The sequence below is a fragment of the Gobius niger genome, assembly GCF_951799975.1.
Source record: "Gobius niger genome assembly, chromosome: 11".
In the NCBI taxonomy this organism is placed as follows: Eukaryota; Metazoa; Chordata; class Actinopteri; order Gobiiformes; family Gobiidae; genus Gobius; species Gobius niger.
This window is the reverse complement of record NC_136862.1, coordinates 11,739,878-11,764,148: the sequence shown is the minus strand read 5'-3', so window position 1 is coordinate 11,764,148 and position 24,271 is coordinate 11,739,878. Positions and strand designations below refer to the sequence as shown.

The 24,271-nt window shown below is 40.8% G+C and overlaps 2 protein-coding genes across 3 annotated transcripts; both read right to left on the bottom strand.

Moving 5' to 3' along the window:
- Positions 1-2,457: 2,457 nt before the first annotated feature.
- prdm15 (PR domain containing 15) lies at positions 2,458-14,080 on the bottom strand (the record flags this gene model as incomplete). Its single annotated transcript, XM_079566767.1, has 23 exons — positions 2,458-3,296; positions 3,440-3,652; positions 3,726-3,818; positions 3,895-4,070; positions 4,148-4,231; positions 4,408-4,539; positions 4,618-4,737; positions 4,817-4,896; positions 4,970-5,133; positions 5,205-5,345; positions 5,708-5,839; positions 5,942-6,036; positions 7,256-7,423; positions 8,385-8,472; positions 8,542-8,636; positions 8,709-8,918; positions 9,970-10,146; positions 10,340-10,448; positions 12,529-12,681; positions 12,761-12,914; positions 13,253-13,346; positions 13,415-13,454; positions 13,982-14,080. The coding sequence occupies 23 exons, from the start codon at positions 14,078-14,080 to the stop codon at positions 2,772-2,774; spliced, it is 3,342 nt and encodes a 1,113-aa protein (XP_079422893.1). The 3' UTR covers positions 2,458-2,771.
- A 430-nt stretch (positions 14,081-14,510) lies between these two features.
- c2cd2 (C2 calcium dependent domain containing 2) lies at positions 14,511-23,391 on the bottom strand. 2 transcript variants are annotated; one of them, XM_079565889.1, is made up of 14 exons: positions 22,566-23,391; positions 22,219-22,314; positions 21,289-21,408; positions 18,990-19,091; positions 18,788-18,904; positions 18,566-18,674; positions 18,335-18,443; positions 18,202-18,266; positions 17,910-18,025; positions 17,660-17,828; positions 17,303-17,544; positions 16,962-17,229; positions 16,703-16,739; positions 14,511-16,195 (listed from the first exon to the last, which is right to left on the bottom strand). In XM_079565889.1, the coding sequence occupies exons 1-14, from the start codon at positions 22,851-22,853 to the stop codon at positions 16,027-16,029; spliced, it is 2,007 nt and encodes a 668-aa protein (XP_079422015.1). In that variant the 5' UTR covers positions 22,854-23,391; the 3' UTR covers positions 14,511-16,026. The 2 variants fall into 2 exon arrangements, with proteins under 2 accessions (XP_079422015.1, XP_079422014.1); XM_079565888.1 differs by lacking the exon at positions 16,703-16,739 and having other exon boundaries at positions 14,513-16,195.
- Between the last annotated feature and the right edge of the window lie 880 nt (positions 23,392-24,271).

Here is a 24,271-nt window from a genome sequence, read left to right as displayed (position 1 = left end):
TTTGAGATTTGGGTAGAGCCGAAGAGGTTAAGAATGTAGGTAGGAGTGAGTAACCAGCCTGACAGTCTGGGTCTGTGACAGAGGTGCATTACACAATAAGCGATTTACAAACAGTAAAGTGGTCGTGTTTCACTGTAACACCCCCCCCTCTCTCATGTAAATTACAATATGTAGCACAGTCAGGGTGAAACTTAAAGAACTGTACATGAGAGCTTTGTAATTGTATTTAAAAGGCTCTCATTTACATCCCAGTGAAGTGTAAATGTCACCGAGTCATCAGCATGTCCCCAGGCTGCATCATGATCTGAGCAATAAATACAGAAAAGCTTTTGTGAACGGCCAGGTTCACTCATGCGCTACGTGATACACATGCTAACTAAATCAAAACAATCAAATAGATTTGGTCTCAACCAAACAAAACCTTCCACGTCACCACTTAAAGCCCCTTTTTTTTTCTTGCTACTCCATTAGGATTGTGAAGAAGGAGAGAAGAAAGAACCAGAGCTGGATAGAGCAGCCAAAATACAGTATTTACTCAGGTAAGAGTAACTTTAGTCCAGTTAGGTTCATTAGATCTTATAGTAATGATGATACGAAAAGAACTCACAGGTCTGGCTATAAGATAAGATAACATTAGCATCAAGACTAACTTTACTGTGAAATTATTTTTCTCAAGTATAAGTAAAAAAAATGTGACTCAAATGAATACCCAAGTAAAAGTGGAAAAAAGTACTTGGGGAAAATGAGTACTGTGAGTAACTGAACGTAAAAGTCTAATTTATGTTTCAATCGTGACATAAAGGATGAGAAACATGGAATAATATAAAAATCCCAACATGTCCAACAAAAAATACCAGATACCAAAAATAAATATGTCGGAAGAAAAACGCACACGAAACACAAATGATTATAATTAAGGTCGACATGAAGGTTTTGTATCTTAACCCCGACCTGAACCGAGCACATTTTCTACAGTTTGGCTTCTTGAAAGTGTCAAAAGAGCCACAAAATGAGATGAAAACATGGGTGAAAATGCAACAAAAGAGCGAAAAAAAACATGACAAAAAGGCGATGAAAAAGTGATGAAAGTGCACTAAAAAAGCAATGAAAACAAAAGTCCAGAAAAGTGACGACAATGCAGCAACAACACGAGGAAAGTTATCCGTAGATCAGTTTGTAGGTCTTAGCTTTCAAATGAGCTAAGACCTAGCCGCTACACTGGCCTGCAAGCTGTAGCCTTTTAGATTTGGGTAAAGCTGAAGAGGAGAAAATGCACTTGGTGAAGGCGGGTGGTAAGAAGTTAAATATTTACTCACAGTGGTAACTTTCTTTTTTTTTACTACTCGAGATAAGAGTCAAGATACTTCATTACATTATCACTCAAGTAGAAGTAAAAAGTACTGATATAACTACTCCAATAAGAAGTTTCTTCAAAAAGTTACTCAAGTCCCCCTATTCGCTGGAGACCTGATAAACAACCGTCATTTTGTGCTCTAATACTGTGAAGTGCGATCTAATAAAGCCGACTGGCCCAAAAAACTTCACTATCATAGCGGTTTTAATTCTATATTTTGTGATCATTTTAGTCAAAGTATTATATTTGCTGAATTAATAAACTATGACTATCGACATGACTTTTGACATGACGATGGTAAAGCAGAATCAGAAATTGGCGACATTAAACATATAACACAGAATTAAGATAAAAATAAGATACAAATATTAAATAAATAAGATAAAATGAAAAGTGACATGGTAAGACAACAATTTGACATTGAACAACAGCGGGATTGTATTTACAGAGGTGTAGCCGTATAAAGTGATATAAAGTGATATAAAGTGATATAAAGTGATAGTGATAAAGTGATAGTGTGATAGCAGTGGATCTAAATGTGAACACACCACACACAGTGCAAGTGCAAGTTACATCCGAGTCTGTAACTAAGCTATAGAGACTTGTTGTTTGTTCATGAGTCTAATGGTGGAGGGGGAAAACTGTTCAAGTGGCGGGATTTACGGGTCTGGATCGACCGTAGCCTCCTGCCTGTGGGGGGAGGGGTGAACAGTCCAAGTCCAGGGTGAGAAGGGTCCGGTGTGATCCGACCCACGCGCCTCCGGGTCATGGAGTTGAATAGGAGTTGAACAGGTAAAATGATTAAATATATTTAATACAGTATAATAATTTGAATGTAAAGCTGAAATTGTGGCATTTTTTCCCCTAGATATTTCGGTGTTTTCTCAGGGTTTTGGAAAGGGGGAAGAAACAAAATTAAACAATGCTCGGGATTACATGTTTCTGTAATCTCAATGATGCCCTCTAGTGGATGTGGCACAGCATGTTCATTAGTTTACATAGAGTGACTCGTCTTCCATTTTGTTACTGGTTGACACGACCACTGCAAAGTTACTAAAATAGAATAAAATATCTTAATAAAAACACACAAAACAACTGTGGCATTTTGTTTGAAAATAATGGGGTTCAGTATGTTTTATTGGCAGAGATAAACAATATGTACAATATACAACATTCTAAAATAATAATTCATGTGATCCAGCCATTTAGGGAAGTTCATGTGATCCAGCTTCAGACTGGGTCCAGTACAGGATGGATTCTCAAAATCGATCAAAATGCTTTGGTTTTGATGTGTGAAGACATGAGTATTTCTAGCTAGTGGCTACATGTACGATCTTCACTGTTTATATGTGAACCATTGGTTTGGTCCCATCTGGGGAGTGCTGTGTTTTCAGTTAATATTGTAGACAATGTTACGTCACGTGAAGCGCCCAGTGTCGGAGCTAAACATGGGCTGAGAGCCGCTCGTTTGTGTAGTGGAGGGGGGCTGGCTCTGTCCTGATTGTCCCAGCTCTTGGCTCTGACTGTCCTGGTTCTCCACTGAGGCCTCTGCTGCGCCCTCTGCTGGTGGGACAGGTCTCCAGGCGAGAGTTGGGGGCTCCAGTTGATGACTCATAGGATTGACCAGTGTGGTGAGGTTAATGAAGTGAGCCACAGACTGAGGCGCGGCTGAACCTGTGGGGCCCACGGTCTCCGGGACGAGCTCCGCGGGCCGGTTATGAAGCATGGTGGAGCCGCTGACTGTGTCAAAGGTCACGGTGAGGATGGGGTTGTCCAAAGTGATGGGTCTGTCACTGGTCAGGTGACCTACGGCTACAGGCTGCAGGCTGGTGAACTGAGTTGGGGCCGAGCTGGTGATGGGAGTGACCGTGATGTTGGTCAGCCCCACAGAGCTGTTTGGGGAGGGGGCTGTGGACACGTTGGGGTCAGTAAGGACTACCACCTGGAAATAAGAAACAAACACTTGCTTAATATATTGACTGCAGTTCATCATTTACTTTCAGCTCACACAGACTGTTTTTACAAACTACTTGAAAACATTTAATACAATTCCCCAAATCATCTTTTTTAATGTGACTTATTCACCTGCTGAATGCTCTGCACTGCAGAGCTCGTCTCCGTCTCGTCCCCAACAATGACAGTGCTGAACTCAGAGATGGATTCGTGTCTTGCTGAAGTGAAATCAACAAAATCATCTGCTTCAGAAAGTTCTGGTTCCCGCTTCTTCTTGGAGTTACGAGGAGGTCGACTGGATCTCGCTGGAGGCAAAGTCGTGTCCTTTGCTAAAGTAAGAGTGGGCTATGGAAATAGACGATAAAAACATTGAGAGAAGATACAATATATTACATAATTCAGAGGTAGTGTTTCTAACCTGCACAATGGTGATTGACGATTCATTGATTGTTGAATGTTCCTGCAGATCATCAAAGTCGTCCAATCTCATAGACAATGAATTAACACTGAACTGAAATGAGTAATATTTTGTTTTGTTAATCTTGTCCTCAAATGTGAAGATGCAGCACTTTAGTTTTGATCCTCACCTCAGGGTGTTTCCGTCGTAAATGTCTGTTCATTGAGGCGCGAGTGGACACCTTTGTCCCACATAGGTCACATGCCTGAGCCTCCACCTTCTCATGGGTCAGATGCACATGCTTCAGCAGCATGTACTCCGTCAGATATTTCTTGTCACATGTTGGACATGTCCAGGTTTTACCAACTACAACATAAGAAATCGATAAATAAATCCTCCATCTCTGCAAAGTACCTGTAGTATATTGAAAACATTGATCTAACCTGTATGAATGAGCTTATGTGTCTCGAGAGTTGTCCTTTCGCTGAAGGTTTTTCCACACAGCTCACACATGAAGTCCTTTATCCCTGAGACACAAGTGCACAATAGTAAAGATAACTCAGTGGTGCTTTGACTAAAACCAGTTTTAAATGTTGTTGTGTCACTTTCATTATGTATATTAAATACTAATGGCCATGAACTTTTAAACCATGCCCAGTCAAACAGTGTCATTTAGACAAGGGGCAGACGTTTCTCCACTCACCTGTGTGTCTCTTGTAATGTTTCAGCATGTTGACTTTCTGAGCAAATTTTCGGTTACACTCTTTGCACTCGTACTCCTTGATGCCTTTGTGAAGCTTCATGTGATGCCTAAGAGCGTGTTTAGTTTTCATACCTTAAAAACAATCACAGTGCATAAAAAATGTAGAATAGGCATGAAAAGGGAACAATTTGAGGCTGAGAATGAGGTTACCTTTGCCGCACTCGGCACACAGGAAGTCTCTGATATCATCGTGGACCCGAAGGTGCTCCTTGAGCATGTCTTTTCTCGCAAATGATTTGTTACACTTATCACAGCTGTGACTCTTCACTCCTGCAGTAACACACGGACAGAATTGTGAGTCTGTATCGCTGGTTTTCTCTCAAAGGGGCACACTCAAATGTTTGCTCACCCGTGTGGATGATTTTATGTCTTTCCAGGTTTCCGTAACTGTTGAAGATGCGGCCACAAATCTCACACGGGTGGATGTATCTAAAAAGACAGACCTTTAAAAAGAAGCCGACAAAGGAGCTAGATTTTCATTGAACTCAGGTGGAATTCTTACTTCTGCACAGCTGGATCAGGCAGCTGCTCCCTGTGGATGACTAGATGAGCATTATATGTGGCCTTCAGTGCAAAACGTCTGTTACAGATGCCACAGCCGTAACCGCGCTCTTTGTGCTGCTCCATGATGTGCTTCAGATACTCTTTGCCTTTGGCAAATGACAGCTAAGAACAAGCAACCAACATGTTACTCCTTCCTTTTACAGCATTGGATTTGATGCAGGACTGGTGCTTACTTGACATTTCTTGCAGTTGTATTTGTGTTGCTCAGGTTCATCTGCATCGTCCTCCTCATCTGTTTCTTCACTGTCGTCAGCTGAAATCCCAATTCTCTTGATGAAGCCTTCTCTTTCCTGCTCATCCATTAGTGCAATGTCCTGACAAAAACAACTTAGTGTCACTCAGATTTATTTATTTGTATCAACCAATCATAATTCTATTTTTCACTAAGATTTACAAGTCACCAGGAGAAAAACTGAAAAGGCATTAATAGCACTATTAAAATACTGAACATAGTGGCCTCATCTCCATGTTACAAAAAGTTAGATCAAACCGAACAAGCAAAACCCATCAAGACGTAATGAATGAAGGAACATGATTTGACATGCAGCGCTATGTGACAGGGGAATTCCTCAAATTCCAGTTTACTCTAAATGCTAATATGCAAAATATTTCTCCAGGGGATTAATTATAATGAGCAATAACAATCTGACGGCTGTAGTATCTTGTCTTTAAATACCTTGAAGTGCACATGGATGTGGTCCCTCAGCACATCCACTCTGAAGAACTTGCGTCCACAGATCTCACACGTGTACTTCTTATCACCGTGAGTCAACAGGTGCTTGTTCATGTTACTCCTGCAGGAGAACACCTGTGTACACAAAACACTCAGGTCAGGGCTTCTGCACTTATCTCATCTCTCTGACTTCATGCCATTAGTGACATTTTTCTGTTTGTGTGGTGCAGCTGTAACCTTTCCGCAGATTGGACAAGGCGATGGTTCCTTTCTGTACTTCGTGCTTTCTTCACCGTTGGCCTCCAGGTCTTCTCTCTTCAGGTTTTTTGGTCCTAGACAGAGACAAACCAAAGGAATTTTTGACCCACTGTCAAGTAAAAATAAACTAATTACACATCGCTCTTAACACCCACATGAACCAAGCACATTTAATACAGTTTTGCTTTACCCAAATCGGTAACCCTTTATCTTACACTACCCTTTATACGTTTTACCTGCCACATTTAGTACAATGTAATGCTCTATGTAACAATGTGTAATAACTTGTACCTGGGTTAGATACACAATGGAATAATATGTATTTGTACTTTGGAGGTACATAATGTAATAAGATGTAAGACCCAAACTCTAACCCTAACCCTGAGGGTCTTATGTCTTATTACATTATGTACCTCTAAAGTACTAAAACACATTATTCCATTGTGTATGTACTACATGTCATGGTGACATGAAAACAGGAAGTGACCTCCCTCGCTCCTGGTACAGCGGAATTTTTTTGCCTTTTTCTACGAACTGCACTTGTGGTTTCTGTGTTCCACATTGTTTTTCTGGAAACTTTTGTACGTCTTTGCTGTGTTTTTGTGGAGGTTTGGTGGATGTGTTTACTTTGAGAGTCCAAAATGGTCCTGAAGAAAACAGCTTTTTAAAAGGTAAACAATGCTAGCTTATCAGCAAAACCCATTTGAGAACTACAAATTTCTTCTCCTGAGACACTGAAGAGGCAACAAGAGCCCCCACACCTGCAGCTCAGTGGAGGCGTCACAAGAGGAGCTACAGGAAACAAAAAAGGGACAAACGAGGAGATGGTGAAAGACTGTTGTGGAGCGGAGCGAGCTGCAGGAGGATGAAACGAGGATAAAAACAGAACAAAAGAGCGTCAAAAACGTGAGAAATAAAATGAATGAAAACATGACAAAAACCCAACAAAAAAGTGTCATCAAAGCCATTTTAAAAAGTGACGACAACTCGGCAACAGCGCAACGAAGAAGATTTGTTTTGATGGGTTTTGTCAGGTTTTCAAATGAGGCATGACACTGGCCTATAGGCTGTAAACTCCAGCCGAGACGCTTTTAGATTTGGGTGAAGCTGAAATGGAGAAAATGCACTTGGTTAAGGTGGGTGGTAAGAGGTCAAGTTGTTTCTCAAATATGTAAATGTAGTAAAAAGATTGTAATAATACTGTGCATTGCCTGACCAGATATTGCTATTCTGATATTTTCAGAGTAAAGTATTTGTACTTGAAAGACTCCGGCAGTAGAGGACTGGACTTACCCACTCCGTGCCTCCGGTGGTGCTCTTGCATCACGTCTTTGCGGTAGAACATTTTGTTGCAGATCTCACAGGAGTAAAGCTTCTCTCCGTGTTTTTTCTTGTGCTTGGAAAGGTTGCTGTTGGTGGAGAAGAACCGCGAGCATATATCGCACTGGAATGTTTTATCATCTGGAAAAAGAAAGAAATGACACAATGTTAAAGTGATACAAAAATAAACAAAAAACAAAATCAATAGTAGAGAAGCGTACGCCGCTTTTTGGCCAAATCGTTTGTGATACAAGCACCAGATTTGTGTCAGCCTAAAAACATTCAATGTGGGCTCCATTATCCAGACCTTTGAAAACATATATTATTATTATTTTTATTCAGAGTTGATTCTACCCATAATAAGCTCCTACTCTTTTGCTCCTACTCCTACTATATTATAATTAAATGCGTTTATTGGTTGATTTTACACTTCCAAACATTAACAGTGTTTCTACAGGCAGCAGCAAGTCAAATTTAATGCACAAATACTATATTGTCAATGCCACAAAAGACAAAACAATCTGTTCATATTTCAATTAACCTTCTAACTCTTTTTAGTTCAGTATAACACCATATTTGAAAGTTAAGACCTGCAAAACTGATCACAACTTTTTTGTCACCACTTTCTGTCACATATTTGAAGCATTTTGTCTCTGTTTTCATAGTTGTTTTTAATGTGTTTTTGTCGGTTTCTATTTTACCTATTTTGGTCACTTTTTTTTATAGGTTTTATTTCGTGTTTTTGTCGGTTTTTGTTTCCTTTTCAACACTTTATTTGTTCCTTTTTTGTTGTGTTTTTGGCACGTATTTGTTGTATTTTTGTTTTGTTATTGTTGCTTTTCCGACACGTTTTTATCGCTCTTTTGTCACTTTTTTTGTTGCATTTTCTTCTTGTTTTTGTTACTATTTTGTCACTTTTTTCAAGAAGCTTCTACATTTGGGTAATACCAAACTGGAGACAACGTGCTCGGCTCAGGCGGGGGTAAGAGGTCAACAGTCTTTACTAAAACACTCGGACCTGCACTCAAGAGCATTTGTTAAATTATGGCGCTTGTATCACAATTGAACATTTCTGGCCAAATCTGCTCTGCATTTTTCATACCTGTCCTGCAGTTGTGAAATTTCAAGGCATTTTCAAGACGAAAAGACTTTTCACAGGTGTTGCACTTGTATTTGTATTCCAGATCAGGCTGAGGAATATGAGATGAATTAGAACAAAAACACGAAAGGCAATAACCGCTCTGTGTAAAAGTGCCTACCGCAGTCTTGCTGTGCTTGTAGGAAATGTGCTGCTTCAGACTCTCCTTGCGGCTGAATAACTTGTCACAATCGTCACATTTAAACAGTTTGTCCCCTAAAACAAACAAAAACTTCATCTATTATCTGTACACTTTTTTGAAAATGTTGATATTCCCAAGCTTCCCACCATGAGAGCGGATGTGCCTGTTCAGATTGCTGCTGTTTCGGAAGACCTTGCTGCACAGGGAGCAGCGGTAAACCTTCTTGAGCTCTCGAGGTTTGTGCCTGCTGAGGACGGGTTCACTGTCGACGCTCGGGGCAATGGCTTCAGCCGACGCCACCTCAGCTGTCGCTTCAGGCGCCTCCAAATTTAAACCATTTTTGTGGAGTTTCAAATCTGCAGATGGGACGAAGACAAGAGTCAAAGATTGCAAAGTGCTTTTCAGAATGATAACTGATCAAAAATGTTAACTTTTTAGAGATTTTAGCAACAACAAAAAATGCTTCTGTCTTCTATACTGGAGGAGAAGGAGGAGGAGACGGAGGAGAAGAAGAAAGAAAGAAGAAAAAAGAAGGAAGGGGAAAGAAGAAGAAAGAAAGAAAGAAAGAAGGAAGAAAAACACAGAAGGAAAGAGAAGAAGAAGGTTGAAGGAAGAAGAGGAAGGAAGAAAGAGAAGGAAGAAAAAAAAGGAAGAAGAAAAAGGAAGAAGGTAGAAGAAGAAAGAAAGAAGGTAGAAGAAGAAAGAAAGATGGAAGCTGAAGAAGGAAGAAACAGAAGAAAGAAAGAAATAGAAGGAACAAGGTAGAAGAAGAAAGAAAGAAGGAAGAAGAGGAAGGAAGGATAAGAAAGAAAGAAGAAAAAGATGGAAGTAGAAGAAAGAAAGAAGAGGAAGGAAGGAGAAGAAGAAGGAAGAAGTAGGAAGAAGAAGGTAGAAGAAAGAAAGAAGGAAGAAGAGGAAGGAAGAAGAAGGAAAGGAAGAACTTTATTCATATAGTGCCATTCACAGACATAGTGACTAAGCGCTTTACATGAGAAAATAAGACATAAGACAATATAAGTGCTGATATCGACAAGTATTTAGTGATAATACTACTCAATGTTTTTAGCATAAAAGCCTTTTTTAAGTTTTATTTGTGATATAATGTGACTCTAAAAACATAAAATCTGCTTGTACTGCTGCCTCCGTGACCCGGCCCCGGATAAAGCATTAGAACATGGATGGATGGACATAAAAAAAATTACTTTCTGATATTTATAGTTAATACAGGATTACCTTACCTTAAGATTAGTTTTACATAAGGAGCAATAACTATCTTTTTCTATACAGTTTTAATCAGTTATATTTTTTACTCATAGCAGGAAGTAAAATGTATTGATGCCTCAAAATAACATTACGTAAAAGTTGAGAAAGGACTGTAGCTGACCACAAACCGCGCCATAGTCATACCTTTGTTTTTTCTAAGAGTGTTGGGCCTGCGTCCTTTGGCTTTTCTGCCCCGGGACAGTCCCTTCTTCCTGCTGAGTGGAGCAGGAGCGAGACCGACCTGCTCCATATCTGGAAAAACAGGACTCTCCATTCGTTGGACAATGAAAGGATCGTCTGGAAGCAGCATTTTTCCTTCATCTGTTAAAAGGAAGAGAAGATATAAACGACTGAGAACGGTGTTGACGTTTTAAAGATACAAAACTTACTTGTATCGAGCTGTTCAGCCTCTGTCAGAATCCTGGGTCCTGTTTTCTCTATTATAAAAAAGTTATATGAATAGTTTGAAAATATAAAGTAACTTCTTTTTCACATCATAGGTTTGCAAGTGCACCTGGTGGAGGTAACGGAGGCGGCAGTGGAGCTTTTAACATGGGCTTCTCCATCTTCTTAGCGTAGAAGGCACCGTACCACACTCGCAGCTCTGAGCCCGGGAGGACGTCCTAAAATGCCACAAAATAAAGTTGATATTATTTATAGATCACTTTTCATGCACAAGCACCACTCAAAGTGCTTCAGCTACACAATAATAAAGTTACCACATATAATGAGAAGATACTGTAGTTGGTCATTTTATGCTCACTACTGCCACCTCAGGTCTTGTGCGTAACTGCAGCTTCTATATTAAAGAGGGGGTATTATGCTTTTTTCAATCACATAGCACCAGTCTATAGCTCACTACAATGATGACGAAACCTTCTGTTGGTCTGTAAATGCAGTATATTTGAATAACTGCCTTGTATAAAATTGCTCTCTCAAAATGGCTGTAGCGAATGTCTTGAAATAGGCCTCTGTCTCTATAAGAACCTCTGACCCTCTCCGACACGCCCCCTCCACACGCTGTCTGTGGCATCAGTGGGGAGGGGGTTCTGCTGAGGAGCAGTAGTTGGTTACTCGGCTGGTGACAAAAGCTCGGAGGCGTCTCCGGGAGGTGGAGGCGTTCCTAGGAGGACTCAGGCAAACCTATCTCTAAGATGGCTGCCATCAAAGTTTTTACAGATTACTCAAACATACGTGAATGTGCCAAGGCAACACTTCAGGCATGTTTTTAATGAGGGAATGACATAATAACATGATGTAAAGCTTGAAAAAGTCGATTTTGCATAATACCCCCCCTTTAAGCTCGTACATGAGGATGCTTCGGACCCGAATTAACACCTTTTTGAGTGAGGATTTTAGAGGCAGTTGTGGTGAACAGGTCTGTGCTCATTCTCCACATTAGGACATTGCTGGAACATGTAGGGGGAGGAAAATACATAATTTTAAAAGTTTTACACTCCTCATAGTCCCTTTAACCTCTTAACCCTCACCGTAACCTCCAAATCGCCTCTAGGCCAGTTTAACACCTCATTTGAAAGCTAAGACCTACAAAACTCATCTAAACTGATCTTTTTCCTCATATTGTAGTAGCTTTTTTGACATTTCTTTGCATTGCTTTTTTGTTGCACATTTTCATCACTCTTTGTCATTTTTTTCTTGCTCTTTTGAGACTTTTCGTTTTTTGTCACTTTTCTGTTACTCTTTTCGTGGCTTTTTTATCACAATTTCATCACTTTTTTGGTCACTTCTCTGACGTTTTGTCACTTTTTTTTATCACTTTTTTGTTGCATTATCATCCTCGTTTATGTCTCTATTTTGACACTTTTTTTTTAAATTTGGGTAAACTGGAGAAAATGTGCCCCCACCTGGGTTAAGAGGTTAAAATGCCAGCCCTCAAGACAAAGATTTTCAGGTAGTGAGTTCAATAAATGGGACGCATAGAAGGAAAATAAAGCCATATTTAGTCCTTGCTCTAGGATCCTCAAGGGCCTAAAGGGCTCATGCAGTGTTAGGAGGCCATAGGAGACTTATGAGCCGTTAGAAGACTTTAAAGGCTCTATACCTGAACAATGAAAGAGGAAGCTTCTAAATGTAAATGTTAGTTCTGGTTCAAACTCATTCCTAATTTTATTAACACATTTGTAGCATCCAAATTCTTCATAGGTACAGGTTTTAAAGCAAATTTCTCACAACTTGCAGGGTCACTGTCACAGAAATGAAAGAAAACTAGCCTAGAAATAGGACAACTCAAATGTAAAAAAAATAAATAATCAGGTATAGGACCATTAAGTTCTATTCATTTTGTATTAATTGCCATTTGCTGATGGTTGATTTTGTACCTGTGAACAAGTCATTCCAATAGTCCAGCCAAGTTGAAGTAAACGCACAGACTAATTTCTTTACGTCAGGTTTGTGTTGGGCTACAGGCTTATAGCTTAAAAAATATTGTTACCAAATTGGGAAGGGGAACTGCCAAAAAGGGTTAGAAGCGAAATGTCCTCAACTCCATCAACCCAGTCCAGGTGACGATATATAATTTCTACTATAGTCTACGATTGTCGAGCTTATGCGGGAAATAGTTTTCATATGATTGAAAGACGACTTATGAGAGACTCCAAGACTATTTAAAGTGAGGGACAAACCATCGAGTTTTTCACAAACACAAAGACGACACATGCGTTTCAACTTTCAGATCGGTTTTACCTGTGAGGTGTTGAAGTACACGTCATCGTCCTGTTGGTACGCGGTCAGATTCTGATGGTGGTGGTCTGTGGCAGGTCGGACCAGCATCATCCAGTTGCAGTCCTCCTCATTACTGCTGTCAAAACACACCACGGAGCCATCTCTTTGGAAGACCTGATGAGTAGAGGGAGTCGTGACATTAGAGTAAGGAATACAACATGGATTATTCTTTATTGTAAGCAAAGGGCACTACCTTCAGAGGAAACGGTCCCTCTCTCTGTAAATGGGAGACTCTTTTAGCCTCAAAGGGTCCAAATCTAGTTCTTTTGACAAGACGTCGCAGAACAAACACTCCCTCTTTTCCTGCAGTCACTTCTCTGATCTCCAGGCTGTTCGGTAAAGAGCACCTGATTCACAACAAATGAAACACATATTATACACAGAACACACATAGAACACCAATAGGGTGAAACCTGAATTTCATTTAGAATAGTACAATTTTGTCTTATTTTAATTCTAGTTAAATTATGGTTGATATGTAAAATAATCATAATTTCGCTGGGCCTCTCCACTTTCTCTCTCTGTGTCATGAGGCTTTTCTTTGCTCTGTCCACAAGAATGAAAGAGGTGTGTGCTTGTAACACTTGACCAGACATTAGGAATTCAGAAAATGTCTGCCATCACAAGAATACATGTTCTTATCTTAATCCGTTCAAAATCATTTTTGTCCAGAAATGAGAATCACCTTGCTCTGCTGAGCACAAAAGAGTCTTGTACAGTCACCAGTGGCCCCAATTCAGGACACTCCGAGTCATGGTACTGGCCACAGTCATCACACCCTGCAACAAACACCTGCTATAAACCACTGATATTCTGTTACAATAATGTATTCTGAGTCAATACTTACAGACAAACTCATCTGGAGTCTGCTCAGCCATTTCGTCAACCTAAACCCTGAAATCACAATAAATAAATATGTAATGTTTTTCCATTATAACAGAGAACAAACTCGTGACAAATGTTAATAGAGGTTTATTAGGCCTAATAATAAAGACGAGCTCTCCATATTATGGTTCTGTGTACTGCATTTGACGAGTTGTGCTGCATTCAGGCCTAAACACTCGGACAGAGCTGTGTGTTTTCGCTCTGACTTGGGGCCATAATTTCATGAATACAGTCCAGCAGCTGTGAGATGAAATCCAGGATTTCAGCCGTTCCCAAACTCTAGCCGGGTTTTAACTCCGATCTGAGCTGCTCGTCTTTGGTGATTGTAACAAAGAACAGTCGGCATGGCGGATGGACTGGAGACGCACCAGACCAAACGGGAGTCAGTGTAGTTTAGCGCCGCATTGTCGCGAGCGGAGGCGGCTAAAGGAGGCGCAGGGCGAGCCGCTCGAATCGACTGCAGTTTTTCTGCACAGCTGTGTCGCTATTTGAGCTAATGCTGCTGTGTATTTGTAGAGAAACATGTTACCTTTTCTGCTATAGACCCTTCATTTATCGAGTCCTGACTCCGGGTTCCAATCCGCTCCAGAGACGGCGCAGGACCGGAAACTGGCCACGCCCAGGGCATTGTGGGAGATGTAGGCGGCTGTAGGCTTATCGATGTAGGATTGAAATCAAAGCTCTCGGGCGAACATTGATAATTAGCTAAGCAGATTAATGTTATTATCAATGTTTGCTTTATATAGCTGGAACACGCACGCGCAGACAGACTATCTTTGAAAGAGCCTATTGTTTTTAATGGAATAATCGTTATGGGGGAAAAGGTAGTAAAGTGGAGGATCAATGACCTTCAAAAGTACTCTTTAAAACTATATTAATGGAAATTGCATTGCACATGATAGTTGGTCTTCACTGATTAAACCTTAAAACATATTATATACTTAGAACGATAATGTGTAGAATATATTGTAGTTTAAAAGGCCTACAAATCAATCTAGGAAACTACTACAAAAAACAAACACTTTATAATGCCAACTGAAAAGGATTTAGTTTGTTTATTCTGAATGGAGACAACTAATAAAAGTCAGAACAAGTGTACATTGTCATGAACAGCATGTAAGTGCCTTTTTTATTTCCGTTACATTGTAAACACTCTGATAAGATATGTTATGTGCATAGGCTTCTTGATTATTGACATACACAGCTGATGACGCAGACATAATTGAACCGGTTTCAGCCTTTGATTCTAATCTTTTGTGACACTTTTGAGCAACATCTGGCACAAATGCAACAACTGAATCTACTTCAACAATAACAAGGCATTGTTATTTACTCTATTGCTGCACAGTGCTGCTGCTAAATGCTTTTTTTTTCCACCTTTTTCCAAACGGTAGTCACCTCGACGTAAGGAAACATCTTAATCAAGCTGCTCACAAAACTGAAATACAATCATCTGCTGGATAAAAAAGCACCCACAGTAGTTGGCTGCCGTTCACACGTTTCCTATTGTGATGTTCCAAGCTACATCTGAAAGACGGTAAAAAAAAAAAAGGAAAGAAATAATTGAAGTGACATGGGCGTGTAACGTTAAGCTTCATTAGTGCGTGCTGCAGTTAAATATGGCCAAGTGTTACATCACAGTCTCTGGACAAAGGATCGTGTAGTTTCCTTTGACACATTAACATCCCTGCTGATAACAGTAGTGTAAAGAAGTAAGAAATTGCATAATATTCAAAACACTGCAGACCAAAGGTAACTACATACTAAGGCTTGTGACAGTGTTTGCACTACTTCCAAAATCACGCGGTCGATAATCAATAACCTGTAATGGTGACTGTTTTATGCCTATCACACCGTCCTGTTTTGATGACAATTTTTGCCATACAGTTTTTATATTATGAACAGCTGCTAATCAAAGTATCCTTTCGATGAGTGTAAAAAAAAACAAACACATAAATTAAAATTCTTCCCAAAGTTCAGATATTTTTTTTTAGTGTTGAAAAGTAGTCCTGAACTTACTTTCACCAGTCATGCACACATATCCCTTTCTAAGTTAAGTACTGAGAAAAAGAAGAGGCCTTTTTTACATAATTGGCTCCTGTCATTGCACAAAAAAACAAAAAAAAAACGAGTGTGCAAATCATTCAGCCACTCTTCATCTTTGGTCCACTGTAAAAAGGTACTTACAGTTTCCAGCAGGGACAAATTCATCTTTGTCCTCAAAACACAATGAGGTTAGGAAACATGGCCCACAACAGTTCGTCCCATCAGTAACAAGGCCACAAAGCAATTCATAAGTTCAAAAAGTTGCATAAGATTAAGCAAAAGGAACATGCAAAATAATATCCTCTCTGGCTGCTAAAAATAAGAGCATAAATGTTTCCTCTTATCAAAGGCACCAAAGAGAATATTTTCCTTGCAAGAATTCCTCATTCACAATGCAAAGCCCTGGTAAGCAGAACAGGCATCTGAAGGAGCAGGATTCAGTCTCTGGAAGCCTCAGTGGATGCTGTATTTCTGGGTCATGCGTGTGGCTCCCCGGTTGAGGCAGAGCCATTGGCCTTGCTTTTGTGTTTACTCCTGCGGCTGAGCATGCGGCTGAGGGTGGCTGTCCGACTGGCCCGCTCCACTGAGGCCGGAGACTCCAGGTACACAAGGTCGTTGTGGGACTGGCTCATTCCCGGCTCCTTCCTCTGGTGCCGCCTCCGGAAGAAAAGCCTCGCACCTTTCTGAAGAAAGCTGCCTGAAATAAAGAAGGAAAACCACAGTTTCAACTACAGTTAGATACAGCGCAGTCATAGCCTAAATCTAAATCGAAGCAGCAGGGAACACATACTGTGTTAGTTGGCAATTTTGAGTTTGAGGGTCAACAATTTTATTACAAGGGTTTAAGAGGAATATTTAACAATGCTAGGTCTGCAAAGCTTTGTTGAATCACCAGCTAACACACAGTGGATTGCATCAGCTGAGCAGTGTACAAATCACTCTCCCTTATAAGATTGTTTTTTTTTTTTTTTTTTCATACTCGCTGACTATAAACTAAAACAGATCATTGAGATCAAAGAGTACATAGCATTATGCAGCTTAACATGCAACAAAGCTATTGATTTAGTCAGAATTTTGGAGTTATATGACTGAGCTCAGAGTATTTGAAATTACTGGGACTCTACAGCTCTAAACAATGACAAAGTATTGCTTTCTGCATCTAGCACGATCTACAGGGAACATTAATAATACTACAAATACTTACTCATGTGGACTTAATGAGTGCTTAGCACTGCTTTCCTCTAAGATGGCAAATAGCAAAAGGTTCAAATAGCAGGAGAGAAAACAGAAAACAGACTGAGGCAACAGATGGCTGTGAAACGGGCCAAGCACAAAGAATCTGTAAAATTAGGCCTCTAGCAATATGCAAAACATGTTCTCAAAGATTTACAACACTTGATTCAGTATCAAACAAAGTACGAGTGTTCGGCAGGACTCCGCTGTAGCAGAACCTCCACCCTCACCTCTGCTCTTTTTGCAGCTGGCCTCCGACACACACAGGGACAGCGAGGTATTGTCTAACTCTTCCCCTGTGTTGCTCTCCCAGTCGTCAGGGGGCCGGCCGATCCCACTGGGGCCTTCTGCAGCTTCTGCCTCTTCTGGGGGAGTGAGAGACCCTGAGGCAACTGCAGCAGTCACATCCTGACTGGAGCTGCCGTCTGACATAGAGGCATCCATGGCTGCAGCGTAACCTGCCATTAGAGCCAGCTCATCATCCTGTGACATTGGTGTCTGCAAATAAAAGTTAAAGATTTAAGTGACAGCACTGTCAGTAATAGGCCTCATGTATTTGAGTCATGGATACCTTTGCAATGCCAGAGATGATGATGGTGCTCTTCTTTACTGGTGACTTAAGCTTCTGTTTGGCAGATTGGTGGAGCTGTCGAATGGCAGCCTCTGCCACTGGGTCTGTGCCGTTCAGCATCAGAAGCTCCGTGTCTGAGGAGGACAGGGCTTTGCTTACAGCGTTTCCCATCACCGACGACTGCTCCGAAACACGCCGCTCTGACAACTTAGGCTGGTTAGCTACAACCTTCTGGCAAGTATCTGGAAAAAATAATAATTCTACTTTATATAATATCTTTCAGTTGTGAATTATAAAACTTCAGTAGTTATAGTTTACAAATATATTTGTAACAGTATTGTTCAGAACCACACTTGCCTATACTGAGTCCCACAGGCAGCGGCCGTCCCGGTTTGCTTTTCACTGCTGTGATCGTGGTGACCACTGTGCCACAGGGCATAACTGTACGGTCCATCTCTACCTTCTTCGAGGAGGCAGGGGTCGGGGGCTGCCACGACCTCACCTCACTGGGCTCCAGGTAGGTAAACTAGGAAAGACACAGTTTCAGATATCAGCACATTGTATATAAGAAATGCTCCTAAAAAGTAGATGATTTGAAGATCCCTACTTCAGTAGTTAGTGATCCAGTCACTACATCTTTGGTCTTGAGTGCAAATGTTTGCTGTCCTTTGGGCTGTTTCTTCACGAGATCGAAAGGCACTGACACCTGACCCAGCAAAGAGGCTAAAGATGCAAATATAATAATAGTCAGGATTAGGATCAATGATAAATATGCTAATCTGCTAAAACAGGATCAAGCCACATTTGGGACTCTGTGTCACAGAAACAAATTACTAGAGGACACACACACACTTGAATATAAAGTATGAAGTGGACAGTGAATCTACAATAGCTCTTACAATCGTGAGGCTGCCCGTCATTCATCAACTGAATTTTAAGCTCCTTCGATCGTCCGTTCAGTTCACTGAAAAAACAAGAACATTTGATTAGACAAAATGCTGCAGAGGTTTTTCGAGTCCAAAACCCACTCACAAAACGAAAGGCTGGTCCCAGGTGGGATTAGTGGTGTTCTTCAGGGCTGAGGTGCTGAACTTTTGAGGAGGGTCATCTAACTGCAGCACACACAGAGGATTTACGCTGCCTAAAAGAAGAGCAAATATCTGTGTCATTTAAAAAAAAAAAAAAAGCCTTCAGCCAGTCAATAACCCTGAATCTTTTTATTATAGTGCTGGTACATCTCAGAGGAAAGAAGGAATATCCCACCGGCAGCATTTCCGTCCTCGCTGTAAGTTGCATGAAGGTTTTTCACAAGTAGCTTCCAGTCATGGGCACGAGGAGGTTTAGGAGGTGATGCCACTCTGTTATGAAGGTCCTGTAAAATATACTTTATTGTTAATTACACATATTATGCACGTTAGGTAACAATTTCTGTACTGTCCAGAATTTAGAATGGACAATCCAGACACAGCAGACTTCTCCACTCACCTTCACCTCCGAAGACTGAGTGGACCTGCAGCTCAGAGAGACAGAGGGACGTGTCCTGCATAACAACTGATACAACTGCTCCTTGACGATGCTGAAACTGCAAGGGCTGGTCGCACCCTGTGAGCAGAGGAGATACAATCAGCGCATAAACTAAACAGATGTAGTGTATCGTCGTCACAAAAGGGGAGATCGCAGACATTACCTGATCGGGCTGTAGCGTCAGCTGCAGCTCGTCCGAGTCCAACTGGGAAACACCCCAAGTCACTTTGACCTGGCCCCCAGCTTCTCTCATCAGAAGGTCAAGCTGAACAGAAAAGAAAAAATACATCTGTGCTCACGCTATGGACAGGATTTAAACGCTTTACTCCCACCTGGACCGCTTCGGGACAAAAGCGCCAAAATAGCAATGAAAACGAGGATGGAAAATGCAAGAAATAAGCAAATAAAGAGTGTAAAATGTAACATAATAGCGATACAAATGTGATAAAAACATGACCAAAAAAAGGTAAAAAATGTGACAAAAATGTGACGAAGATTAAGATGAAAAACAAAACAAAAAACCCAAAAGAAACAAGAGTGAAAACAATTTACAAAAAAAGCAAGAAAAACAACAAGGCGAGGAAAAAGACCCATTTCCTTTGAGCTTTGTAGGTCTTAGCTTTCAAATGAGGCGTTACTCTGGAATAAGCTTATAGATTTGGGTAAAGCTGAACTGGAGATAATGCGCTCAGTTAAGATGGGGGTTAAGAGGTTAATGCAATATTAGCAAATGCAGTTGACATTATGATGATGTGAAAAAGTGTGTTTTGATGAGCAGCATCTGTTAGAGAACATTTGCAAGAATTACAAATAAAATAAGGTTGTATATAAATTGGTATTAATAACAGCTTGATAAATAGCTGTAAAAATGTTTCTTTGGAAGCAGATGGAGACCAAGAACCTGCTGTGTCTCAGTTGAGCGTACGAGAGTCAGTTCCACTAAATTACAGTGTAATATGATGCTTGTGTGCCATTTGCGCAGATACACAAACTGGGAGGAGACGTCGGATAAAGAATAAGCCCAGAATGTAAAAATCTATTCAGCACCAGAGAATAGATATAAAGAGGGAGCACAAAATATGATACTTTTTATGAACAAAATGTCTTTGCCTGAAGCAGTTAAGGATCTGTCTGAGGTAACAGGTTTTTCAATGATTCAATATTTGTTGAGCAACTAGAAGAACAATGCTTTACATCCTAATAGGGCTCGGTGATATGGCTCAGAAATGTGTCATTAATGAATTTCCTCATACTGTTTCCACAATCGACATTTTTGTCTTGATTCATTTATAATTTACTTAACAGCAAATGATGATTTTATATTATGAGTCATGCACATAATCAAGACGGACCATTTAAATTAACCTTGGCTCAAACAAACAAATAATGAATGTTTTCCACTCCAGTATCATTTTACTATAGTTTACAAAAGCTGAAATTTTCTTAATTCAGAGCATGAACTCACAGAACGATGAACAGACAGAGATCTAGACGCCGCATGATACAGAAAAACTAACGGGGCAGATCTTGCCTCAGCATGTCGACGTTTTGATTTTATCAGGAAAGGAACGCCCAGATGAGGCTGGTATCACAACTTCCTGAGAAAACATGATGGTTCAATAGAATGACGCAAAACAGAGAGAAAACCAAAGGCTTCCAGTTCGCACATCGTCATAAATGTTTCCCGGATTACAGGATTTTTGTCATGAACATGGCTCGTGTTAGAAATGATGATGCCACTCAATAACTTTCTATTGTAAAAATTGTAACTGTATAAAAAAAATCAAAAATCTTGCTGTGGTGAACTTTTGTGATTCTGCCAGTGCATTAAGTGTCTTTAAGTACAGAGCAGTAAAACAATAATTCCTAGTCTGTATGTTCACACACGTCAATCTGCAGAGCTTCCTGTGGACTGACCAGACCATTCTAGTCACCGTTTTAAATGAATGACTGGAGACATTTCTAGACTGAACCAAACAGAGCAAAACATGTCTCTATTATGTCCCAGTAACAATAGGAGATTCCCAACAAAAACAAACACTTCCACTTTAATCCTACCTTTGACCCATCACTGAGGCTGTATTTATGGCAATGCGCTCGGATGCCTCGACAAGTGCTTATTGTCTAAAAATAGCGGTAATACAATTGGCTTAACTGAGAAGGCTAATACTATCAATACAACAGCGTCCTATCCATAGATCCTGGCTGACAGTGTGTCAATAATCCAACTAAAAAGAAAGAATCGTTTAAGGTAATCTGAGAAAGAGAGAGAGAGAAAATCGCAATTAGAAGATATTGTTTATCTGTTGTGAAATTGGAGGAGTAAAAATCTTATTTAGACCTTTTACCAGGATTAAAATGATGTTGGACAAAACACGGAACAATGATAAAACAGTCATTCAAATAAAGTGCAGGGTAAAACTAAGGAGTGCTTTGTAAAACTGAAATGTCAGAGCAGTTACCTGCATATCCACTGGCTCAATGCACACTGTGTATTTGCAGGGATGCGATGCAGCCGAATTTGTTGACGCTGCACTGAGGCAGAACTGAAGCTTTTCTGCGACCATCCTGCAGCAGGCCGCCTGTCGGAAGAGGAAGAGAGTGATGCACAAATACATGTAAATCCTGTTGTAAGTATTTGACTAGGGCCCAGGAAGCTCATAAATCACAGCAGCCATTCAAATAAGAAACGAGGCTCAGCAATAAAGGCACAATATGCCAGGTGGTGCTTTTCAACAATCAATGTCCATTAGAATGTTTTCAGGGTTAAATGACTCTCGGCTTCTGATGCGACAGCAAAATATACGGCTCAATTAACTACAAGAGAACAGCCCAGTTATTGTTCCATGAAGGAAAAATGAACAATGGTTTCTGGATATTATAATACTTATGTGTTAATATGTAATGATTGTGCTTTGGGTTAATTCTTGAACTCAATATTAGACTTTAATGCAATATTTTTTCATTGTTAATATATAATGCTCTAGTTTCTGGTAGTTGCCAACACTTTCATCAGCAGATTTATTAATCATGTAGGCAAACTGTGGAGAAATACAATCCTAGTTCAAGTATAAAACGGTAGAAAGTCTGCTGAGAGGATACCTACACATCTGCAGGTGTTGAAGCACTCAGCTCTCATTGCCCTTACTTAGCACCGAGACGGACAGCTAGGTAAGCTTCTTAAAATGAACACACTCTCACAGCCTGTGGGTGAAAATAAGCCTCTTGCACCCTGCATTCAGCTACAGTGCACCTGGTATTTTGGTCCCATATTACAGTCATAACAAAGAACAGCCTGAGCTTGCATTTGGGAAACAGAAAACACCCTCGCCTACCAACACAACAGGGTATCTGACACTATTGAACTCTATTAAGGCAAAAATAAAGTGTACCTTTTGAGTGAGGGACTTCTGATAGTTCGTCACTTCACTGACCACCAGCTCGGATGACTCGAGAGCATCTTCTTCAAAAGTGAACACAACTGGACTCTGGAGGGGGGAGAAACAATATCATTAAAGTGCAGGCAATGGATGAAAGTAGAAGTGAAAGAATGTAATGCTGCTCTGGGGATGACACACAAGCAGGTAGGCAGGGTTAGTGAACAATGGTGTTATGTAGGCATTAGTTTCAACATGAATCCTGCAACATTTATTCCACGTATGAATTACATCAGATGACAGCATATGGAAGTCACCTGCCCCGTGAGATGATGAGGAGGTTCGTCGGTCACAAGACTCACCGTGCACTTCCTCGATTCGCTATTCAATGCTCTGCACCAAGCCGCTCTCCACACACTTTTCCAGCTTTTTAGTGACAGCGCCCATCCCATCAGCTCCCGTGCTTCCTCCTCTTTCTCCGCATTGCCCTTTAAAGCAGCGACCCCTTTCCCCCCGGCACCCCCTAATCTGAAATACTGTACAAAATACAGTAGGAGCGTGACGAGGGATGCAATGAACAGCGTGACCATGCATAGCCACTGCGGATCCTCCAAGCCAAAATATGAGCTGGAACTTTCCGAGTCGGACATTCTTTGAAAATGGGGGGTGTTGGGGGGGGGGAGAAAAAAAGCTGAACGCCCTCCTTGCGCAAATTACTTCAACAATAGCAATTGCATGGTATTTGATCAGCCAAACAAGGCAAGCAGCAGTCTATCATCATCGCTGGCAGCCACACACCCCGAGAGGTAAACAGCGCTTAAATGAGTCATGTCGTCCTGTTGTTTTGGCAAAAGTTGTTAAAAGTCCCAAAGAGTGAAGGATGATAGGTCATAAACATCTGAAATGTACTCAAAGGGCAAAAGAAGTTTCACTTATTTGAGCACTCCTCACTCTTGTTACTGAATGGGTGTTAGCTTACTTGGCTAATCTACACTTCGACTCGTATAAACTGGCCATTCGTCCCGGTCTGCAAAGCCGCCAAAGTGTGAAAAACTATTTCCAAACAGTCTCCTTGGGTCGATAACCAAAGGTCGAGCTGGAGTCCCACAAAAACATTATGAAACAAATGCAGCAGCGCCTGCCACTACACTTGCTCTGCGGCTGCGTCCGTCCGACTGACTGTACAAAGTTGCGGCTTGATTGGAGTAGAGTGAGTCTGCAGACCGGAGCAGCCGCAGATTCACCGCAGCAGATTCGCCACAGCAGATTCACGACACGGGCGCAGGTGCCAAACAAAGAAACAACGTATATAAGTTCTTCTGACATTATAATGAATATATTTGTAATATAGGTACATCCCATAGACATAATAAATATCCACTTTGCAAAAAGTTACTGGTTCTACGATATTTAAAGGAACAAGCCACCGTTTTTCCATACTGAGATATGTTCTTACCTGAGCTTAGACAAGTTGATGTGCACCTGTCTGGTCTTTGTGCGTGCCAGTGGAAGAGCTTGGTCGCTTCTAACTTCACCTCCGTTTGGAGCTATAGGAATACAGACAGGTACGTATCAACTTGTCTAAGCTCAGGCAAGAACATATTTCAGTATGTAAAAATGGTGGCCTGTTCCTTTAACGGCACTACAGGATTACATAATTCCCCCCTAGTTTTTCTAATGAAATTTGTTTTGTCCTTTAATATATTGTAAAGTCAGACATTTGTGGGGGAAAAAACACTGCACGTCTAGTTAATTCATGAACTTACAGGCACATTGAGTTGCCTTGTGTACAAAATGTGCGGTATAAATAAACATGCCTTGCCTTGCCAGGCGTGTTTTCTAGCCTTTCTGTGAAAGTGGCCCTGAAAAGTGACCCTGTAAGTTGTGAAATGTGCCTATACACTCGTCCCTGTTAAGAATTGGGATGCTACAAAAATATGTTAGTAGGAAAGTGAGGAATGAGTCTGGATCACAACTAACATTTTAATTTAGTGCCTTCCTCTTTCATTGCTTGACCCTACCTGACTTTTTAAATCTAGGTCAGTGGTACCCAAAGTTGGGTCTGGGC